Source organism: Mixophyes fleayi, chromosome 10 (assembly GCF_038048845.1).
Source record: "Mixophyes fleayi isolate aMixFle1 chromosome 10, aMixFle1.hap1, whole genome shotgun sequence".
NCBI classification, from domain to species: domain Eukaryota; kingdom Metazoa; phylum Chordata; class Amphibia; order Anura; family Limnodynastidae; genus Mixophyes; species Mixophyes fleayi.
This window is the reverse complement of record NC_134411.1, coordinates 101,122,244-101,144,020: the sequence shown is the minus strand read 5'-3', so window position 1 is coordinate 101,144,020 and position 21,777 is coordinate 101,122,244. Positions and strand designations below refer to the sequence as shown.

The 21,777-nt window shown below is 42.7% G+C and overlaps 2 protein-coding genes across 3 annotated transcripts in view; both read right to left on the bottom strand.

Moving 5' to 3' along the window:
- SLC7A5 (solute carrier family 7 member 5) overlaps window positions 1-10,329 on the bottom strand; it is a 37,197-nt gene extending 26,868 nt beyond the window's left edge. Inside the window, exon 1 of the mRNA XM_075189305.1 lies at window positions 8,834-10,329. Coding sequence (XP_075045406.1) covers window positions 8,834-9,356 — 523 coding nt within the window. The 5' untranslated portion in view covers window positions 9,357-10,329. The remainder of the gene's footprint in view (window positions 1-8,833) is intronic.
- Window positions 10,330-12,431: 2,102 nt separating this feature from the next.
- The window catches only part of CA5A (carbonic anhydrase 5A), a 30,660-nt gene continuing 21,314 nt past the window's right edge, over window positions 12,432-21,777 (bottom strand). For both annotated transcript variants that reach the window (XM_075189304.1, XM_075189303.1), the window contains exons 3-7: window positions 20,504-20,622; window positions 19,415-19,510; window positions 19,265-19,327; window positions 18,196-18,351; window positions 12,432-17,546 (exon numbers count right to left, since the gene is read on the bottom strand). In XM_075189304.1, the coding sequence (XP_075045405.1) occupies window positions 17,361-17,546; window positions 18,196-18,351; window positions 19,265-19,327; window positions 19,415-19,510; window positions 20,504-20,622 (620 nt within the window). In that variant the 3' untranslated portion in view covers window positions 12,432-17,360. The remainder of the gene's footprint in view (window positions 17,547-18,195; window positions 18,352-19,264; window positions 19,328-19,414; window positions 19,511-20,503; window positions 20,623-21,777) is intronic.

The following is a 21,777-nucleotide window of genomic DNA, read 5'->3' as shown; positions in this document are numbered from 1 at the left end:
TAGAACACGAGGACATGTACTGACACTGGGGGGAAGAGAAGTATTAGAACACGAGGACATGCACTGACACTGGGGGGGAAGAGAAGTATTAGAACATGAGGACATGCACGGACACTGGGGGGAAGAGAAGTATTAGAACACGAGGACATGTACTGACACTGGGGAAAGAGAAGTATTAGAACACGAGGACATATACTGACACTGGGGGGAAGTAGGTTCAGAGGAAATGTGAGGACAAACTACTTCACAGAAAGGGTAGTGGATAAGTGGAATAGCCTCCATCAGAGGTGGTAGAGGATAATACAGTAGAGCAAATTAAACATGCTTGGGATAGACATAATGATATCCTTACAAAGAACTAAGGATCAAATAGGGTTTAAATTACCATTGCTCAATAAATAAATGGACAGACTAGATGGGCCAAGTGGTTCTTATCTGCCGTCAAATTCTATGTTTCAATAAGAGGAAAACACGAGCTGTACAAAATTCCGCGCTCTGTACCGCTACCGGCAATGAATACATCAAAGCAAAACATGTTCAATTAGACGGACAAATGTATTATAACTATATAGTGAAAGTATGTACATAATAACACAGCTGTGTGACACACTTTGGGAGATAAACCAACATTATACACTGCAGTCTGTCCTTACTCTTCGTTCTGGTGAAATCAGTGGCCTAGTGGTTAGCACTTCTGCCTCACAGCACTGGGGTCATGAGTTCAATTCCTGAACATGACCTTATCTGTTTGGAGTTTGTATGTTCTCCCTGTGTTTGCGTGGGTTTCCTCCGGGTGCTCCGGTTTCCTCCCACACTCCAAAAACATACTAGTAGGTTAATTGGCTTCTATCAAAATTGACCCTAGTCTCTCCCTCTCTGTCTGTCTGTGTGTTAGGGAATTTAGACTGTAAGCTCCAATGGGCAGGGACTGATGTGAGTGAGTTCTCTGTACAGCGCTGCGGAATTAGTGGCGCTATATAAATAAATGATGATGATGATGATGATGATGATGAACTGTGATACCTGACGATCTGCTATTAATGTTACTGCAAGTCAGTCAACTAAGACTAGCAGCCAATATCTTATGGAAGAAAAGTCTCGTGTGCAAAGGACAAATGTCTCCCTCTGTGGCGATGAAACCATATTTCAATTATCTTCAATAATAGTGATAGTTATTTAACAGCCTATTACAACAAATATCTTATATTTAGTGTCACTTTTCTCTCGGCAGTGACAAACTTGCAGGATAAACATTTTTAATGACTGTATGTCTGGTACAGAATAATCTTCGCACTATGAAAAGAAATTCCGGTTAATTGCACAGCCCCCCTCAATCCTGGCAGTAAGGACCTTATATTCCTCCTATGGTCTAGAGTCTAATAATGCAACTCTCCAGCCCACCCACCCTAGTTTTCTTATTATGCTACGGAGCGATTGGCCCAATCTGATTGCAACAAAGGTTCCATTGTGCAATCTGGCAGGTACGGTGCTACATATTGCCAGCAATTCATTCCTGCACAAACTAGCATTGGGCATTCAGCAGAGCACCATACATGGGTACGGAGCTTCGTGCGATAGTCCCCTGGTGTTCCCTATCTCAGACTACCAGATGCAACACTGAGAAAACTCTACTATAATTCATGCAAATAAAAAGATTGTATTTTTGGATTCCCGTATTCTATTCTGTTGTTACAGGGAAGTTATTTAACATGTTCCTGTCGCCTACACACAGTGGATGTTTTGGGTCTGGAACCAACATTGATCAGTTCACGTCACAGTAAATTCACGAATTGATAGGCGGAATATTGGCTCAGCACACAGATGAGCAGCTTCCCGTTAATAATCCTGTTCACATAACAGTAACCCCTTCACTGCTAGAACTCCAGACACACACTGAGCTTGTGATGCTATTGCAGCGAGAATTATAAGCCGCATTTCGCATGCGGCCCACCTATAGTGTGGAATATGAGCGGTGTAAGGTTTACCCTGCTTATGTCATACACAACCTGGAACTGTTCAGCAAGTGACTCACTGGAAGTTACTGTGAATCTCCCCCACCATGTAAAAGAATAGATTGGCCCCATTCCATGTTTACATCCTTTACAGCGTCCTGCATTAGTCACCTAATACGTACACTACGGTAATATCTACTTCTAGTGTCAATACAGAGCTGCTTCTCTGTGTCCCAAGTGTTCCAGAAAGCACAATGTGTACTGACGACACACAGAATGAACACACACAGTAACAAGCAATGAACACGGACAGTTACGCGGGAGGAACGCGGACAGTTACGCGGGAGGAACGCGGACAGCTACGCGAGCACCTGACTCAGCGGAACACTCGGTAAAAGGAATCCATGATCTTACAACCATCATCTTCATCATTTATTTATATAGCGCCAACATATTCCGTAGCGCTTTCTAGCTCCTTCTGCCAGCGCTGATAACGCACTCAGTACTCGGGGTCTGAAGAAGCAGCTCCTACATGCAAACAACAAAAATAAATCAACAGTAGCCGTCGTCTGTCACATGCAAACGTCATAAAGCCAAATACTATCAGGGCCCTGCCTGGCTTTCCCAGGTCTCATGCGGGGGCCCTATAGTCACGGAATACGAGGAGGGGGGAGACGCTGTACAACATGTAACACCTGATCCCTCTGCATGTGTGTGCGTGTAGTACTGTCTGCTCTCTGCCTCTTGTCAGGATAATAATACTGACATCCGCTGACATCGCTGCCTCGTTCCAGACTTATGACATTATTATACAGTACCGCTTGTTATACCGTAAGGAGATATCATCTCTCTTCCTGCTACCAAGTGCATCAGGAGCCTCAGGGGATTCTATCTCCGGAAATACCACATATCAGAGCACACGTCACATAGATTCTCACTTTCTCACAAAGGAGAAGTGTTACCACAGCTCTAATTACACATATAACTGGCGATGAATAAACAAGAGTTAATTAGCAAAACATTTCTATGGACCAGGGTTTCTAAGGTTAATGTTACAGCATATTCATGCTATTTGCATCATGTAATTAAAGTGTATCTCCCTCCCCCAAACTCACTGGAAGCAGCCATGTTGTGGGCGGGACCACTATTTATGAGACTGCAGCCTATCCAGTCACTAGGAGCCAGTGACATCACTGAGAGTACAGCCTATCCAGTCACTAGGAACCAGTGACATCACTGAGAGTGCAGCCTATCCAGTGACTAGGAGCCAGTGACATCACTGAGAGTGCAGCCTATCCAGTCACTAGGAACCAGTGATATCACTGAGACTGCAGCCTATCCAGTGACTAGGAGCCAGTGACATCACTGAGAGTGCAGTCTATCCAGTCACTAGGAACCAGTGACATCACTGAGAATGCAGCCTATCCAGTCACTAGGAACCAGTGACATCACTGAGAGTGCAGTCTATCCAGTCACTAGGAACCAGTGACATCACTGAGAGTGCAGCCTATCCAGTCACTAGGAACCAGTGACATCACTGAGACTGCAGCCTATCCAGTCACTAGGAACCAGTGACATCACTGAGACTGCAGCCTATCCAGTCACTAGGAACCAGTGACATCATAGACTGCAGCCTATCCAGTCACTAGGAACCAGTGACATCAGTGAGAGTGCAGCCTATCCAGTCACTAGGAACCAGTGACATCACTGAGAGTGCAGCCTATCCAGTCACTAGGATCCAGTGACATCACTGAGACTGCAGCCTATCCAGTCACTAGGAACCAGTGACATCACTGAGACTGTAGCCTATCCAGTCACTAGGAACCAGTGACATCATAGACTGCAGCCTATCCAGTCACTAGGAACCAGTGACATCAGTGAGAGTGCAGCCTATCCAGTCACTAGGAACCAGTGACATCACTGAGAATGCAGCCTATCCAGTCACTAGGAACCAGTGACATCACTGAGAGTGCAGCCTATCCAGTCACTAGGAACCAGTGACATCACTGAGAATGCAGCCTATCCAGTCACTAGGAACCAGTGACATCACTGAGAGTGCAGCCTATCCAGTCACTAGGAACCAGTGACATCACTGAGAGTAAAGCCTATCCAGTCACTAGGAACCAGTGATATCACTGAGAGTGCAGCCTATCCAGTCACTACGAACCAGTGACATTACGGAGGTATACGCTCCTAAAAAATTCATAGGATGCATTCTTATTGATATAAGTCCAGACCACAAAATGGCAGTCCCTTGTGTTCAAGTCACAATTGTCTTTATAATTTATTAATTCAAATATATCCTACTGAATTTTTTCATATAATCCTCATTGTCCCTGAATAAAAAACAATGATAAGGAACCCTACCAATTGGAATATATGTATATCTACACTGAGAACCTCCTGGATTCCAGTTCACAATCCGTCTTTTCCCAACTACTGATCCTTCTCGCTCTCCCGGAGTTGTCCTTCTCAGAAATACACCCTATCCCTTCCCCCCACACCCCCTCCCATCTACCCTGCTTCCCCTTTTGTCCCCATTCTCATCTTTTTATTCATTTAGAATTCTTTGCATCAACCGACCAAATGCTGCTGCATCCACCGGACACCGTATTCCTGCTGTACCAACAATGAATGTTTCTTGCAGTCACCAAGATATATGAGAAATCAACTGTGACAATGTATCTCCGTAGATTGCACTAAATGCTCCCAACAATCAGTATTATTTAAAAATGAATAATAAGTATTGCGGTGAATAATGCACCATAACGTCAGCGCTGAACAAGGCAGAGAACGGCCATTATCCAGGACGTATTAGGAATCATTTGACCGAGTCGTGTGTAGTTTAAGGTCCAGATGCTGAGAGCAGTCAGACAATTCTCCAGTCTGCCCGACCCGGGTCCCTGCTGTGATAATATGGTCACAAGACCACCTCAGCGCGTCCAATGATCACCCGAAAATCAGCCCCAGGCTGGCCTCAGATTCTCAGGCAGAAATCGTTCTTCAGTATAGACAACGTAGGTTACAGTCCTGAGATCTGCTCAGCCCAACATAACGTCCAATCCCCTTGTGCTGAGCCTGCTAGATCCAGTCAGTGATTCCTTTCAGTGAACCTCTATAAGTGTTTTACATAGGTCAATAGTTCTCTATAGCTCTAGATGAAAGCAGCAGTGTTATTACTGAACATTACACACAGAACCCCGACGCCTCGAGGAGCCACGGCCAACATTTCATCCCAGCTTTGGAATTATCAATAGAAAAGGAACCATGAGCTGCAAAGTAAACAAGATTTTCAAAGGATCTATTCTTCTTAATAATGTCGTGTCTTAAACCCGTTCACCCGATTACTGTATCTCTTCATCCCTATAGTTTTAAGCTGATGCCCTAAAGTCACGATGAACAAATCAGGACTGAGCATCGATACCTAAGTTACAATGCACCCTGAATTGTATTACATTTTACCTAGAATATTTAAACATCATTATTTGGTACAGGTTTGATTGAGATGGGCAGTACGGTGGCTCAGTGGTTAGCACTTCTGCCTTACAGCACTGGGTCATGAGTTCAATTGGCGATCATGACCTTATCTGTGAGAAGTTTGTATGTTCTCCCCGTGTTTGCGTGGGTTTCCTCCGGGTGCTCCGGTTTCCTCCAACACTCCAAAAACATACTGGTAGGTTAATTGGCTGCTAACAAATTGACCCTAGTCTGTCTGTGTGTGTTAGGGAATTTAGACTGTAAGCTCCAATGGGGAAGGGACTGATGTGAAGGAGTTCTCTGTACAGCGCTGCGGAATTAGTGGCGCTATATAAATAAATGGTGATGATGATGAAGTGCGGCTCTTGTGCGAGACATCGGTTTTATAGCGACCATAAGCTACAGCTGTAACAGTCGTTGCCGATCCCATATAAAACCATGATATTTGTTGTACAACTAAACTAGCTACTATCTGTGCACGTTAGTCCGAACATCAAAACTTGCAAACTTGATCTGTAACTCAGAGGTATAGTGGGAAATATAACTGTATGTAATTTCCTGCATGGATGGTACTCCCATCTCCGGCAGTGTCATCTATCACGTTAGGAGAGGACTGAAGTCACTCAGACACAAATACCCAAGAGATCGCCTTGTGATATTTGCAGCAGCTGACGCTGGTGATCAGTCACACAGACAATTAATTCATTTACATTTCTTTACTGAAGATCCTGTAACAGGATTTTTAAATAGTATGTACAAAAAAATACCGATATTATGCTTTCTACTAACTATAGAATTTATTTTATTTCCCCGTTCCTGGTAACCCTCTGAGTGCCAGTGGCACTATATGCAAACACCATGAAAGTAGCAGTTTCTGCAGACTTTTTGCGTCTGTCTAAACAAGATAAAACCCTTACACAAGAGCTAGTTGAGGTCACGTCAACAGTCACTTCCTATCTGTAACACACAGTCACCTCGGCAAATCCATATTTAAAGACGCCGATGTGTTTTACACAGGGAGGACGACTGGACGTCTCTCTGGCTTTAGAGCATCCTAATTGTGTTCTAGCGGTGAAGGGGTTAACGCCATCTGTCGCCCCTCGCGGCACAGGTCCCGATGTCTCAGACGTTAAATCGTCTATTGTTTTGTTTTTGAAAGTCCCTGGGTTCTCCAAGCGATTTAATGCTGTGTGAAGCGTATACCCTTAACTAACCGTCTGTGACAAATAATAGGAAGGGGCCTAAGGGTTTAGTCCCAGAGCGTGCCCTGTAATCCTGGATTTGTGTTACTGCGAGGCCAGGCTGGGTTGTGTGCTCTATATATACAGAAGCCGGTATCCCAGACTGAACCGGTTTGGGTAGCAATGTGTAGTGTGGGAAGCTGATGTAATTCTACTGAGCCGAGGGGCGGAGGTACCAGGGTATACAATGAATGGGAGGTGGGGCCCGTCCCAGCAGAGACATGTGCTATAGTAATGCCGGATATTTCGAAAAAAGAGATGATGCAAGCCACAAGCAGAGGACGGCGTGGCTCACGGTGCAACGATGTCTGCAACTCCTCAGAAGGACAAAGGAAGCCATTCAAGCAGGAAATAAATGTTGAAATATCTGTACAATTCAAGATGACTTGAGAGGAACATTATAACACACATTGCAGTTGCTTGGGGCAGCAATCTTGTGTGGAACAGCAAGTCCCAGCAGGCTGAGACTTGTAGTTCCACAACGGCAAAATATGCACCGGTTTCCTACCTCTGCTCTAGAGGGCCGTATCCTTTGTCCCTCACACTAGCCAAGGGTCCCTAGAAATTGCACCCAAATGTTGGTGACTGTATTCTCAGCCTCTATTTAATTCATTTTATCCATTGTTAATTGACATTTTGGGTGAGAGTTCTCCGCAAGTTTCAAATTGCGCCGGGAAGGACATCCTCAATCCCCCCTGTATTCATTTAAGTAAAAAATCTAAAGGTCACTTCTCAAAAAACGTGTAATGAATAGGATGTCCTTTCTGGAAAATGTATATCATATAGTGACAACTACACACAAATAAATGCGTATATACACCAGTCAACCACAACATTAAAGCCACTGACAAGTGAAGTGAATAACATTGATTATCTGGTTACAATGGCACCTGTCAAGGGGTGGGATATATTAGTCAGACACACAGACAGACCACCAGCACAGTACATATGATATATTAGTATATACAGGTGTATATTAGTATATAGCAGAGGTGTCCAAGTTCAGTCCTCAAGGGCTACCAACAGGTCATGTTTTCAGGATTTCTGTCTGTAGAAACAGGTGGGATAATTACTGTCCCAGCCAAATAGATTAACGCACCTGTGTGTGAGTGAAGAAATCCTGAAAACATGATCTGTTGGTAGTCCTAGAGGACTGAACTTGGGACACCTCTGGTATACAGGTATATATTAGTGTATATATAGCTGAATATAAAGGTATATAGTGGCAGACATATGATATATTAGTATATATAATTAATATATATTGGTACAACATTGTGCCATACTCACAGACACAGAGGCAGGCCACCAGCACAGTACATATATTACTATATATAGGTGTATATAGGTACATATATCCCATAGATTGTAAGCTTGCGAGCAGGGCCTTCTCACCTCTTTGTCTGTTTTACCCAATTTGTTTATTAGTTTTTTATGTTTGTCCCCAATTGTAACGCGCTACGGAATATGTTGGCGCTATATAAATAAATGATGATGATATAGGTATATATTAGTATATATAGGTGTATATTGGTATATACAGTGCCATACTTACAGACACAGAGGCAGGCCACCAGCACAGTACATATATTACTATATATAGGTGTATATTGGTACATATAGGTATATATTAGTATATATAGGTGTATATTGGTACATATAGGTATATATAGGTATATATTAGTATATATTAGTACATAGTGCTATACATTACTCACAGACACAGAGACAGGCCACCAGTACAGTATTATTATTAGTATATATAGGTGTATATTGGTACATATAGGTATATATTAGTACATAGTGTCATACTCACAGACACACAGACAGGCCACCAGTACAGTACATATATTAGTATATATATGTGTATATTGGTACATATAAGTATATATAGGTGTATATTGGTACATATAGGTATATATTAGTACATAGTGCCATACATTACTCACAGACACAGAGACAGGCCACCAGCACAGTACATATATTAGTATATTGGTACATATAGGTATATATTAGTATATATAGGTATATATTAGTACATAGTGCCATACATTACTCACAGACACAGAGACAGGCCACCAGTACAGTATATATATTAGTATATATAGGTGTATATTGGTACATATAGGTATATATTAGTACATAGTGCCATACATTACTCACAGACACAGAGACAGGCCACCAGCTTGGCAGCATCATCTGGCACAGGGCAGGTGGGGAAGATGGGCTTCAGCAGGTAGGTGGCGAAGACCAGGGCCACGATGTACTGTGATGACGGCCGGATAATCAGCAGCTCCACCCAGAGCTTGAGGAAGGCGGGCAGCGGGCCGTACACCTCCAGCACATAGGCGTAGTCCCCCCCGGACTTGGAGATGGTAGTGCCCAGCTCAGCATAGCACAGAGCGCCCACGATAGAGAAGAGGCCGCACACGGCCCATACCAAGAGCGACAGCCCGGGGGAGCCCGCCTCCCGCAGCACGCCGGTCGGGGTGACGAAGATGCCGGAGCCGATGATGGTGCCCACGATGATGGCCACCCCGTTCACCAGGGTGATGGAGCGCTTCAGCTCCACAGCCTCCTCCTGCGGGGCGGCGCTGCCATTCTCCCGGAGCATCTTCTCACTGGCCTCTTCCTCCGGGGCCCCCGGGGGCCCGGGCTGCCTGCGCTTCAGGCTGCCACCAGACATGGCTGTCCTGCTAGTGTACCCAGTAGTGTGTGGGTGCTGCCCCTAGTGCGGGTCCCTCTGTTAGTGAGATAGACAGAGTGCCCACCCCCTGTCCTGTGGTCCCTGTACTGGGGGTGCCCAATGTGTCCAGGTGGGTGCTGGTCCTTACACTGGAGGGTGCTGTGCCCAGGTGCCCAAGTGGGTGCTGGTCCCTACCCTACCTTATGGGTTTAACAGGGTGCTGATCCCTGTAGTGGCTGAATGCTCTGCCCAGCTGCCCAATGTGTCTAAGATGGTGCTGGTCCCTTCAGTGGGTGCTGGTCCTTACACAGTCCCACTGCCCTATGTGTCTAACAGGATGCTGGTCCTTCAGTGGGTGCTATGTCCTCCCCTCTCTGGTGCTGGGCAGTCAGTGAGTGCTGTGCCCTCTTATGTCCCTGGTGCTGTGTGCTGTGCCCTCCTCTGTCCCTGGTGCTGGGTGCTGTGCCCTCCTATCTCCCTGGTGCTGGGTGCTGTGCCCTCCTATCTCCCTGGTGCTGGGTGCTGTACCCTACTATCTCCCTGGTGCTGGGTGCTGTGCCCTCCTATCTCCCTGGTGCTGGGTGCTGTACCCTACTATCTCCCTGGTGCTGGGTGCTGTGCCCTCCTGTGTTCCTGGTCCTGGGTGATGGGCCCTCCTATCTCTCTAGTGCTGGGTGCTGTGCCCTCCTGTGGTCCTGTGCCCTCCTATCTCCCCGGTGCTGGGTGCTGTGCCCTCCTATCTCCCCGGTGCTGGCTGACACGTGAGTCGGTATCTTCTCCCTCCACGTGGTCCCTTGTTCTGCAGTCCCTGGGTGCTGTGGTCCCCGCTGTCCCCCCAGACAGCTGCAGTCAGCTCTCTCCGCCCTTGTACAGCTCCTGGGAGTGATGCTCAGAGAGCTGCTGTCCCCGGGTCACTCTCTTATATATCTGACACCCTCCTCACCAGCCGCACCGGTTTTATTCCCGTCCTTCTACAGACGTCACGAGAAATATATATATTAATGATGATGCAACGGAGAGCAGGGCGCCCCCTGCTGGCAGCTGCCAACAGTGCCCACTTAAGGAATTCCTGCAGCTATTTGCACTGAGGATAACAGGTGCAGCTACTCAGAGCTCACCTGGATTAATGTACACAATGATTATCACTTTATTACCATATATTACCATGGACAGCAGCCCCTGGTTATATGCAATGTAGTGTGTCTGGAGCAGCAGGGTTTACCTCTCAGTATGAGGGCTGGAAACAGATGGACAATAGGGCAGGGTGATAACAAAGTGGTTCACTGTTTATACAAAGGTTGGAGTTGGATTAGGTCGGACATCTACAAACATTCATATCTTAATAACCTGTGATTATGCTGGAGCCTGGTTTACAAAGGGTACAGAGTAGTCATTGTAGACAGGCGCCACCTGCTGGTGCAGAGTGATAGCACCTCTGCATAACCCTGTTTACCTACAGTAAGGATTCGTGGGACATAAAATAGAAATATCCTACAGATTGAATATTATGCGTTTTATAGACGGTCAAGCCAAAAATCTGTTGCTACTCATCATACCGGTCATTTTGTTCTTTGCATTAATTTAATTTAAGCAACTAATGCAGATCACATTATTTTGTGCAGATAATGCGATGGTAGTGTAGAAATAAATGACATCAAGCTTTAATAGAGCATCGGACCACAATGTGTACGAGTCTACTACTGTCTGGTATTGTGTAGGAGATGCAGCACCTTTATTCCCCAATGGATTTCTTCCCCCATGCTGAGCAGGGTGCCTGTTATAATGTGACTAGCCAGAGTCTGGTGTTGGTTGCCAATCTTTGCAGAGGTAGCCCACACCATTAGATTTAACACCATTCAATTGCCAGAATGGGAACCGATAACAATAAAAAAAAATGCAATGTGCGACATTGGAAATGTAGCAACATTATATAATGTCAACCTGGGGCGAGGAATTGTGCCACTAACAATGTTTCTATGTAACAGTAATTTTCATCCAGTTTCATGTGTCCAAAATCCATAGAAACTCGATAGTACATCTCTGTGTATCCAGAATTTGGAGTGGGCCCCTTGGCTCAGCTTGTTCCCCTGCAGAATATTACCAAACCCTCTGCTGGACATCATGTCACACACTAGAATCACATCCACGCTGACAGGGACACTTTGGGGATTGTTATAGCAACAGACCCAAGTAGACCTCAACAAGGTAACTAGTGTGCAACTACAAGTCCCAGCATGCTTTGTTAGCTCATACACCCTTGCTGTAGAAAGACACACCTCTCCATCATGGCCTGCATGCTGGCACTTGTAGTTCCACAGCACCTGAATCCTCTTAAGTAACATCTACAAGTTAAAATGTCTCATAGATTGTAAGCTTGTGAGCAGGGCCTTCTCACCCCTTTGTCTGTTTTACCCAGTTTGTTTATTAGTTTACTATGTTTGTCCCCAATTGTAAAGCGTTACGGAATATGTTGGCGCTATATAAAGAAATGATGATGGATGTCATTGCTGTGTCTGGCTTCTATGAATACTTGTTGTTTCACTACAAGTAATGTGAGAAACCACTTCAAAGATGACAGCCCTGGGCCATTTCCAACCGCAAACAAAATGAGCAAAGATTTTCTTCCCTAACTGACAAATGGAGAATATTTTTTTTTTTAAATAAATAAAAAAAAAATGCAATTTTGTCAACAGAGAAAGAGTTCAACAGTTTTGCCCCCAGGTCTGACGATGGAGAATACCCCCTCCACTGTGAGAAAGGGGGGGCGCAATAGATCTTTGTTTTTTTTATCTATTTTATGAGCAAAACCAGAAATTCCCCCTTTGTTGATGGGGTAATGACAGGAACATTTTGTATTATATCCATTGGGAAAAGCCAACAATGTAGAATTGCTTTTGCTAAACCTGCACATTTTATATGGCTCTTAATGCCAACCAGGCACAGTGGGACGTGTAGTTCAACCTATGATGGCACCTTTTAAGACTCTGGTAAAAAGCCACAATAAAACACAAACTAAATATTTCTACATAATTTTTAATATATTTACTTTGTTTCTCAAAGTGCTAAATAAGACAATTTTTTTTTATATTAAATTCTTTATTTGACGACAGTATGAACGTTAAAACCAGCAGCACAACATTAGAATCTGCAACATCGCTTACATATAAATGACAGAGAGAATACATACATGAAAACAAGGGAAAAATACAAAAGATTTAAGGCATTCTACTAAGTCATGTGATAAGGACATCTGCGAATAGAGGTGTGGGAACACTAGCTCCCACACGTGGCCCCTGAATGTCTGGAGCCACTGTGACCCCAATATAACATGTCATCTCTTTCTTTACAACAGCGGAAGCAGAACGGACTATGTACCAGTTACAGGAGGCTTGGATCAGGATCTCTACTGAAAGGGCCACATATCTGCAAGGGGCCCTGGTGTAGATTTTGCACCAGGGATAAGAGGCCTTCAGGTACAGCACTGTGTGAACCCCAAGTTCTCAGAAGATACACAGACTGACATGTAACAGACACAACAATTTAGCCGTTTTCTTTAATATTCCATGTAATTTTTCCAGCAATTTTAGTCCTAAATATTTGCAAAGTAATTAAACAAGAGACCTCTATGGACAATCTCATATTCATATGTTGTACAGAACAAGTTGAACACTATTAAAGTTAGATGTATTTATACAGCGCTATTGTTTACACAGCACTTTACAAGAGACAATACAGGGAAATATGGTACAATAAGTCAGACAATAGGAGGGGCGGTCCCTGGGCCCAAGAGCTTACATTCTAATTGCAAGTCAGGATACATACAGCGATGGAAGGTGGAGGACTAAGAGTAGTAGATTCCATTAAGTATTTTCAACAATGAAATGCCCAGAAAAGAATGCAATAAATGGCAGCGTAAACATTACTATTGTTATGGCAGACATTAGAAGCAGTCAGTGTTGTGTAACCACTGAGGTACAGCAGAGAACGAGTGATCGGACGATGGCCAGTACAGCACAAGACCATCATTTCCCTCTACACCCACTGACATATTTGGGAGAGGTCAGTTACTGAATGAAAGGGGTTTCTTGTGGTCAGAACGGACATTCAGGTTTTGTTGAGTGGACTCCTACTAAAAGACAGGTTTGGCAAGAGCACAGAGGCAATATTAAGAGGCGACCATTGGCCGGGCACCCACACAGGTTCTCTCGCTAACAAGCCGTCCTTTTAAACCGATTATATGGGAAACACTTCACATCAATGTGGGGATTCTTGTACAGATCGTAATCTAGAAGGTTCAGCTGCAGGAATTTCAGATGAGGGGATTGGACAGTTTCAAGCTAGATCTGTCCTATGGGTCTGCCCAAATAAAAAAAAAATATATATATTAGAAACTCGTAAAGGCTGCAATGTGAAAGAGATGGTTTCAAACTTCAAAATAACAAATATCTCCGTGGAATTTTGCAGATAATGCTAGGACTTGTGGTTTCACAGGTTGCTTAAACACAGTGTAGTTTGCAATTTCCTAGCGATAATTGGACAATCCCCCCCCAACACTGCAATTAAGCGGGGTGCAAACAGCATCTTTCTATTATTTGAATCCAGCTCACACTGGATGTTTTAAACGGCCCAGTAATACCCTGAACAGGATCAGCATTCCAAGATCACAAAAGAAGTTTTGGAGTTTATTTATTACATATGGGGGTTTCTGGATATTTTACCAACCAGGGGCAAATCTTTCCATAACGAAAAACATTTGCTCCCTATAGCAGTTTACATTTAGAAACAAGAAAAAAACACCACCAGATTTCTGCAGAGAGGAAAGTGGCGTTCTTATAAAATACATTTAGGAACGTTGTGCAAAGAATTGCTGTCTCCAGAAATTAAAGTCATTGGACTTTGCAGGAACTTCAGTATGGTAGAGAACAGTGGAGTTTAAAAAAAAAAATAAAAAAAATATACAATGAACAGCTCCCATCTCAGAGTGCATTCAGTACTAGGCACAGACAGATAACCGCTAGATACAAAGACACAGCTACAATCTGCGTTCTGCCTCTAGGTAATCTCATATACCCAATCCGCCTAATCAAATATTTGCCACTACCCTTTAGAACAGTCTATTCTCCTCCCGTAAACAATCTCACAAAGCTCATTATATAAACAGCAGAATTTGGCTGCACCTGAATGCATTCCCTACCAGCTATGAATTTAATACTACACATCTGGACTTTTTTCCCAGGCATTTATAATCTATAAAACATTAACCCCTAAACACTTAGCCCTGTCCATCCAGGACACGCAAGACTAAGTTTGTTGGCTCTAAAGTGCATGCCAGTATGCCAATCATTGCATGCCAGTATGCCAATCGCTGCAATAATTACAGTGCTAATTGGATTATAAATGACTTGACGATTCAGTAACGTCCAATTGCACTTTGTGGCGTCGACCTACATACAGCAGAGAGCAGAGATTAGGCCACAATACCGTCCCCTCTAATTACCTCTAGATATATGAAAAGATTCTGTTTCCCACAAAGCCAGAGGAAGCACAGTTAATCCACACAGAAAATACTCAATGGCTGGATTGTTACAGGAAACAAATAGGTCGGATTGTTTTATGTACAGGAATCCGAATCTCATCCCCACGGATTTGTGTCGTACACCAGGAGCTGAGAGAACGTTTCAACTACAAACCTACATTAAGAGAGACCGGTGCAGAAAGAGCTACTAGACCCAGCATTTATCATGTCACAAAGCTCCCCCTCTATGTACGGCTTTTAGTGGCACTAACGATGGGGACGCCAAGAGCCAAAAATAACAGGCAAAAAGGAAAATAGTTTGCAGAAAGACGACAAGCAAAGAGATAAGAGATTTACATAACTTTGAATTTTATACAAAACTTTTGGTTCATTTAGTTATTAGTATACCAAGATCACTCCTTGTGAATCTGGATTGGGGAATATAATAATAAATTTTCTTTAATTTAGTAATTTATTTTATTTTTTATTTAGTGGGAGAAGGTTATAACATCCAAATCATGTTTATTTTGGGGCATGATTTTTTACTGTGTCAGAAGAGGGGTCTAATTAGTAATAACCTTCCATAAATAAACTGAAAATGTGCAGGATTGAGGCTAAATATACAAGCTATTCCCATGTCGTACAGTGCAACGTATATATCGTTACATAACATGATTCTTAGATTTCCTACTAGCGATACAAAAACACACATCTCCACAAAAGAAGCTTTCAAAAGATAGTTCATGTATATATTTAAAAAAACTAATTGAGAAGAGTGTACACCTTAAATGTAAGTCACAATTTCACCCAAACAAAATTTAAAGACCTAAATGTACTAATCTATGTGTATTAGGCCAACATCAAAGGCAAACAGTTAATGATTTGTTTGAATATAAACACTACGTGTGCTATAGAAATGCCAGACCTAGTGCAGTAAAATTATGTAATCATAACACCTTTTCCTATACATTAAATCATATATACCAACTTCAACTCAACAACCCAGATGCTGGCAGCTTATAAAGACAACAGCATAATTAAGGACATTTAAAAAAAAAAAAAATATCCATTTACATTGAACACTAAGTACATGTTACCTACACAGAGGCTGCCATATTGTAGACTGAACCAATAAATTCACAAGGAACAAGTGACATCACTGGGGAACAAGTGTATTTACTTCATGGCTCAGTGAAGAATACGGACTCCGACAAAATGGCCGACTAATGACAAACATACAGACGTGTTGGGTACAAATGTGTTTCAAGTGAAAACCGCTGTCAAGAATCATCGTGGAGATACTACTCTAAAGCTTTCGTGTTCTTCCCCTGCCATTCAACCACAAACAAACTCTACGAAATAACACAGAGTAAAGTGAAGTGTGATTTATATACCAGATATACAGTTATAAGCAGATGGGTGACCAGGAACCATCTCCTATACACACACAGGATATACAGTTATACGTTAAACTACAAATCAAGGATATGTAGGTTTATGTATTGTAAAAGTTATCCTAATGCTAAACTCTCTACAAGTGATTATATATATATATATATATATATATATATATATCTCTTTTCTGTTATAAGTAAACTGCCACAGACGCGCGAGACTGAAAATACTGCGCTATATTCAACTGCGAAATTATAACAGAGGCAGCATGCTTTGCAATTTACGAAGAGTAACAGTATGAACAGGACATGTTCAGCAATACTCACTATACAACTAAATCCGCCTGTGTCCTCCCCATCAGCCTGAGAAGATTCCAATTACACCAAGTATGTTTCTCATCAATTAACAATAATCAATTGCAGCCATCACCACACAGCACTTTGCTTACAAAGTATAAACAGGACATGAGAGTTGTTGCGTGCGAGCTTAGAACAAAAGAGGCGTATTCTCCGTGAATTAAGGCAACGTGGAAGAGGCCAGATATTGGATTAAGCCCCAGTACTGTAAAACGTCATTCTGTATTACACCCATTACAAATGGTCCACATCCACCATACTTTACGATTCTGGATTGTGCTAGTAAGTATGTAGTCTAAAGCACCTCTAGAAGACACAGACAAATAGAGGAGTCTTATTGAGGTAGGAACAGGGTCAAGGAACCTCCACAAATGCTAAAAACTAAAGGTTGGGTCAATGAGAATCATGTGACCTGGTAATGTATAATATGCTCTGGGTTTAAGGCCCCTTATAAAGCAGTAAGGACACTTAAACCAGTTAGTTTACAGAAACAAACGACATATTATACTGTATATTGTGCGTATATGACGTATTCTAAAGAAACAAATTATGATCCCGGTCTGGATTTCTGAAGCAGATATCTGGTTCTATGGGAACACTGAACTCTATGGTCATACACAGTATCACTATATATTGTTCAGAACGGGCAGATATTTCCACGCACACTGGCGTTTTCAGGACATTACACAAGAGGATATGGCCGCCGTTTCAGCGCCTGATCTCTGGCGCAGTGCGCAGTTATCCAGCTTGCCGCTTCTGCGAGGTATCCCCGTCAGCCTTTTTGAAATCGGACAACTTGAGCGCCGGCTGGAAGGTCGAATGGACAGTGCGGTTCATCAGCGGCTGGAGGGGACGGAAGTTGTCCACCATGTTTTTCTCTTCTTCCCCCACTGCAGTGTAGAGTAGACTGCGAAATACCGCCAGCTGCAAAGGTAAGCGGGAGAGTTATTGGCGGGGTAACGTCATAGGTACCGGCTCTGTGCTTCTTATACAAAGAACACTTTCTGCTTTTATAACAGAGGAAGGGAGGGGACACTATTTTAAAAACGTAAAAAAGAAAATATTTGCTATCCATATTAATTGACTACATTTTGGGATAACGTTCCATTATTGCCCCCAACATAGTGTTACAAGATGATATGAAGGTCTTGACCTTTGTTATTTTTATTAGAAAATAGAATTAGAATTCCGCTTTTGGCGGACTGGTCAATAATTAAATAGACTCCACAGACAAGTAATGGGTTTGACCCTTTACCGGAAGCAGAGAACCTCATGACCCAAAATTGTTAATGGACCTTAGTCCTCCAGCAACAAGAGCTACGGCTGGGCGTTTTAGTTTGGTGGTTGCTGTACGGAGAACACTTTTAATTAGTAAGAGGCGGTGTGGACCTTTATTATTGGGGTATAGCAGGCTACAAATCCCAGTGACAATGACGGTGTTTAACAGGAGGGAGAACGGGATTTAAAGATCAGCCACAGAGCAAATATTGACATGACAGTGTCACATTTTGAGGGGTGAGGGGTCAGGTCACGGTGTCACAATGTTCTCTAGACATGGAATGTTACAAATCACCTGACTGTGGTCAACTTCAATCGGTTTCTTCATTATAATCCAGGTCACAGACTCGGTCAGGGGTGGGGTGGTCAAAGAGCCGGAGTAAGTCCAGTAATCGCTGCAGGTCGGCAGAAGGCAGGACGGGTCGAAATAGTTGAATCCTGTAAGAGAATCCTTAAAACACAACACAAGAAATATCAACTGTAGAAGTAATTTAAAACAAACAAAACTGCACATTTTTTTTTTTTTTAGTTTTTGGTAATAAAACAATGTGCTACCGCGTTACAATACAACAGATGGCGACTACCTGGACCTACTAACTGGAGACAGAACTTAGCCTCAAAATGAGACACTGAGGTTCCAACACACATTAGAAAAACAATTATGTGAATAAATCATCCTCTGCTAAAATGAGGAGACTTGTTGCTGTGAGCTGAAGTCATTTCTTAAATTCTGTTGTATTATATTATTACCTTTGCACCTATTAATGTGTGTAGCCAGAGCTCCCCCCAGTGGCCGAATCATGAACAACCCATCTTCATGTACAGACTTTCCCTTTATTTAAGTATAAAACTATCTTCCACCCTTCAAGCAGAACCTCTTTCAACAAATGCAGATATGTAGTTGGCACTGTCTGGTTGGAGCGGACTAGCCCATTCAGCACTCGGCCATCAGTGTAGGGGGAGGGGAGGGGGGGGCACACCCCCTTCAAAATATTTAGTTAAGCCAGTGAAAGTTAATTGAACACTGCTCACTCACATCTTAGAGACAGAAAAACTTCCCTCAAGTAGGGAGATAAAAATAAAAAAAATACAAAAAACAAAAACTCAGAGGGATTTTAGAAAATAAAACTAATCACCAGCTGACCAGAGAAAGTAAAAATCCATTTTTGTATAAGTGTAGAAATTTCTCAGAATAATCCTCCTTACAGCTCACTGCTTGTTTGAAAAGTGGAACAAGCTTAGACTTTAAAAGCCCATGGTGGCGCTCTATCGCCCTCTCCTGGCCAAACATGTCAATAGACTTCCCAAAATATTTTGCTAGCGACAGATACTCTAAATCTAATGTCACTTTAGTAAATATTTACCTTATATCGGACCGTAGGCAATATGTGTACCAAATTCTGCAGTTGCTGATGGTGTTTCCCGAGCTGTAGAAAGACATCATGTTGAGTCAGAGAACAAGCTAGACCAAGTGCAAACATCACATAGGTAGGAATAAAAGACTAATTAATTACCTTTAAAAATATACCAATAACGGCCAAACCATTTCCTTCCATAATGGCTTCCTCGAACGAACGATATTTGGAGCAGTTCCAATGTACCAGATGGAGCTGAAATATTATAAAGTTTGTAAATTATTTGAAAGGGGGGAAAAAAAAATAAACAAAAACAAAGCCCTTGTTGATAAAGGAACAATGGATCTTTCATGTCTTTGTGGATTTAATGTTCAATCTCTGAATTACATCAAGTAAACTCAGCCTTGTAAAATAATTCTTTACAAGTTGATTGTTAAAAAGGCACCAAGAAGTTTACTCTGGTTATATTTGCATAATAAACTTCAGTGTCCATGTATCTTGCTCAATAATGAGCCACTAAACCTCAAAATTCGATACGTTCAGATATAAACTATGAAAGTAAAATACACTGTTCAGCTCTTTCAGAAAGCTTTATTCTGACTCCCCATTACATTATTAATTCTTTAGAACAGGAGATATCGAGTTGCTGGTTCCCTGTGTAGTAATCAAGCAACCCACACAGTGCATTTATACAAAGCAAGTCTACAAAGCGGTCAGTCATCATGAGTCTGCTCTGTTATAGAAGCCCCCTTCATCTTCACCTGGCCAAATGCTGCAGGGAGGGTGCCAGAGACCATGGCAGACTTATTTAACTATAAACACTCCAGCTGCCAAGTATATTTATTCAGCTCAGTAATAGACTTTCATTGCAACAAAGTCTAGAGTTTGCCCCATCACCACCATCACTAGATCACTTCCGTGCGAACAGCCCACGCAACAGCAGGACCATGCTTACTGTCATCTTTAAAGACTTCCTCCGACAGCTTTAAATCCATTGGCTCAGAGCGATCATGTGATCTCAGCACCACATGAAATTGTGCCCTCGTCAGCATCTTATTTAAATAAGGTCCAAGACATCTATGAATTTTATATTTAGCGGTTTGTAACACACCCACCCACAATGCCACCTACATAATATATACAATATGTGCATAGGATTTTTTTTATTTATTTATTTTTGCTTTCAACTTAATAAAAACAGGACATAAATAATCTCACAAGGTTTAGCGGAGGCTGCCAGTAACTGACCTCTGCAGGATACACTTTGCTGTCCACGGTGTGCTCCGACCCCCAGTCATTGTTCACCCCCCAGTGGAAATGAAACTGCTTCAGTCTGTATGGGTTTTCCAGGGGACCCCCACTCACCACTGAAAGAAGAAGAGCAGAACATCAGAGGGGACAGACGTCATACATACGGTGCAGCGAGTTTATTATATGGCAGCAGATTACACAGCGCTGTACAGAGAATGTTTAATCACTGACATCGGTCCCTGTGGAGCTTACAATCTAAACTCTATAACACACAGACTAGAGTCAGGTATTTACCGTCCTACATCACATTAAAGGTACAGACACACTGGAGTTCCAGTTAAACATTATGTTGCATTTTTTTTATTTTTTTGAGCAATGCTTGTTCCATTTCCGCTTTCCAATGTAAAAGCGGATATTAAACAGGGCATATATTATATATTATGCTTTTCTTTCACTAGCGCGTTCAAATATCTTACATGGCACCAGGTATATACCCTAAAGGGTTTCTCCACCGAGATAAAGTAAGAATCAAAATAGAGTACCTGGGAAAAGTGCAGAGATTATAGAGGTAACGGGCAGTGCGGGAATCCAGACAGTTATTATTACTACTAATTAGACAAACACAATTCTGACCCACTGTGTTAGGTGCCCACACATCACATGTGTGAAGGACGCAGGGGTATTCCACCTCCAAATATTACCATTGGACTTTTCATAGGGTAATGTCATTGGATTTAAAATCAACTTCATTCAAAATAAATAACACATCACTGAGAATTGCATCCAGCAGTTGTACAGACAGATTGAACAAGGAGATACTGAAAGTTACATCCAGAATACAGAACACGAGACAGCACGGTGGCGAAGTGGTTAGCACTTCTGCCTCACAGCGCTGGGGTCATGAGTTTAATTCCCGACCATGGCCTTATCTGTGAGGAGTTTGTATGTTCTCCCTGTGTTTGCGTGGGTTTCCTCCAGGTGCTCCGGTTTCCTCCCACACTACAAAAACATACTGGTAGGTTAATTGGCTGCTATTAAATTAAATTGACACTAGTCTGTCTGCGTGTGTGTGTGTTAGGGATTTAGACTGTAAGCTCCAATGGGGCAGGAACAGATGTGAATGAGTTCTCTGTACAGCTCTGCGGAATCAGTGGCGCTATATAAATAAATGGTGATGATGATACTGTGCGGCTGTTCTCCTTGTGGATCTCTGAATCAGATATTGTGGGTCAGAACAAAACTTCAACAAACCTAAATAAATATCGGATCTA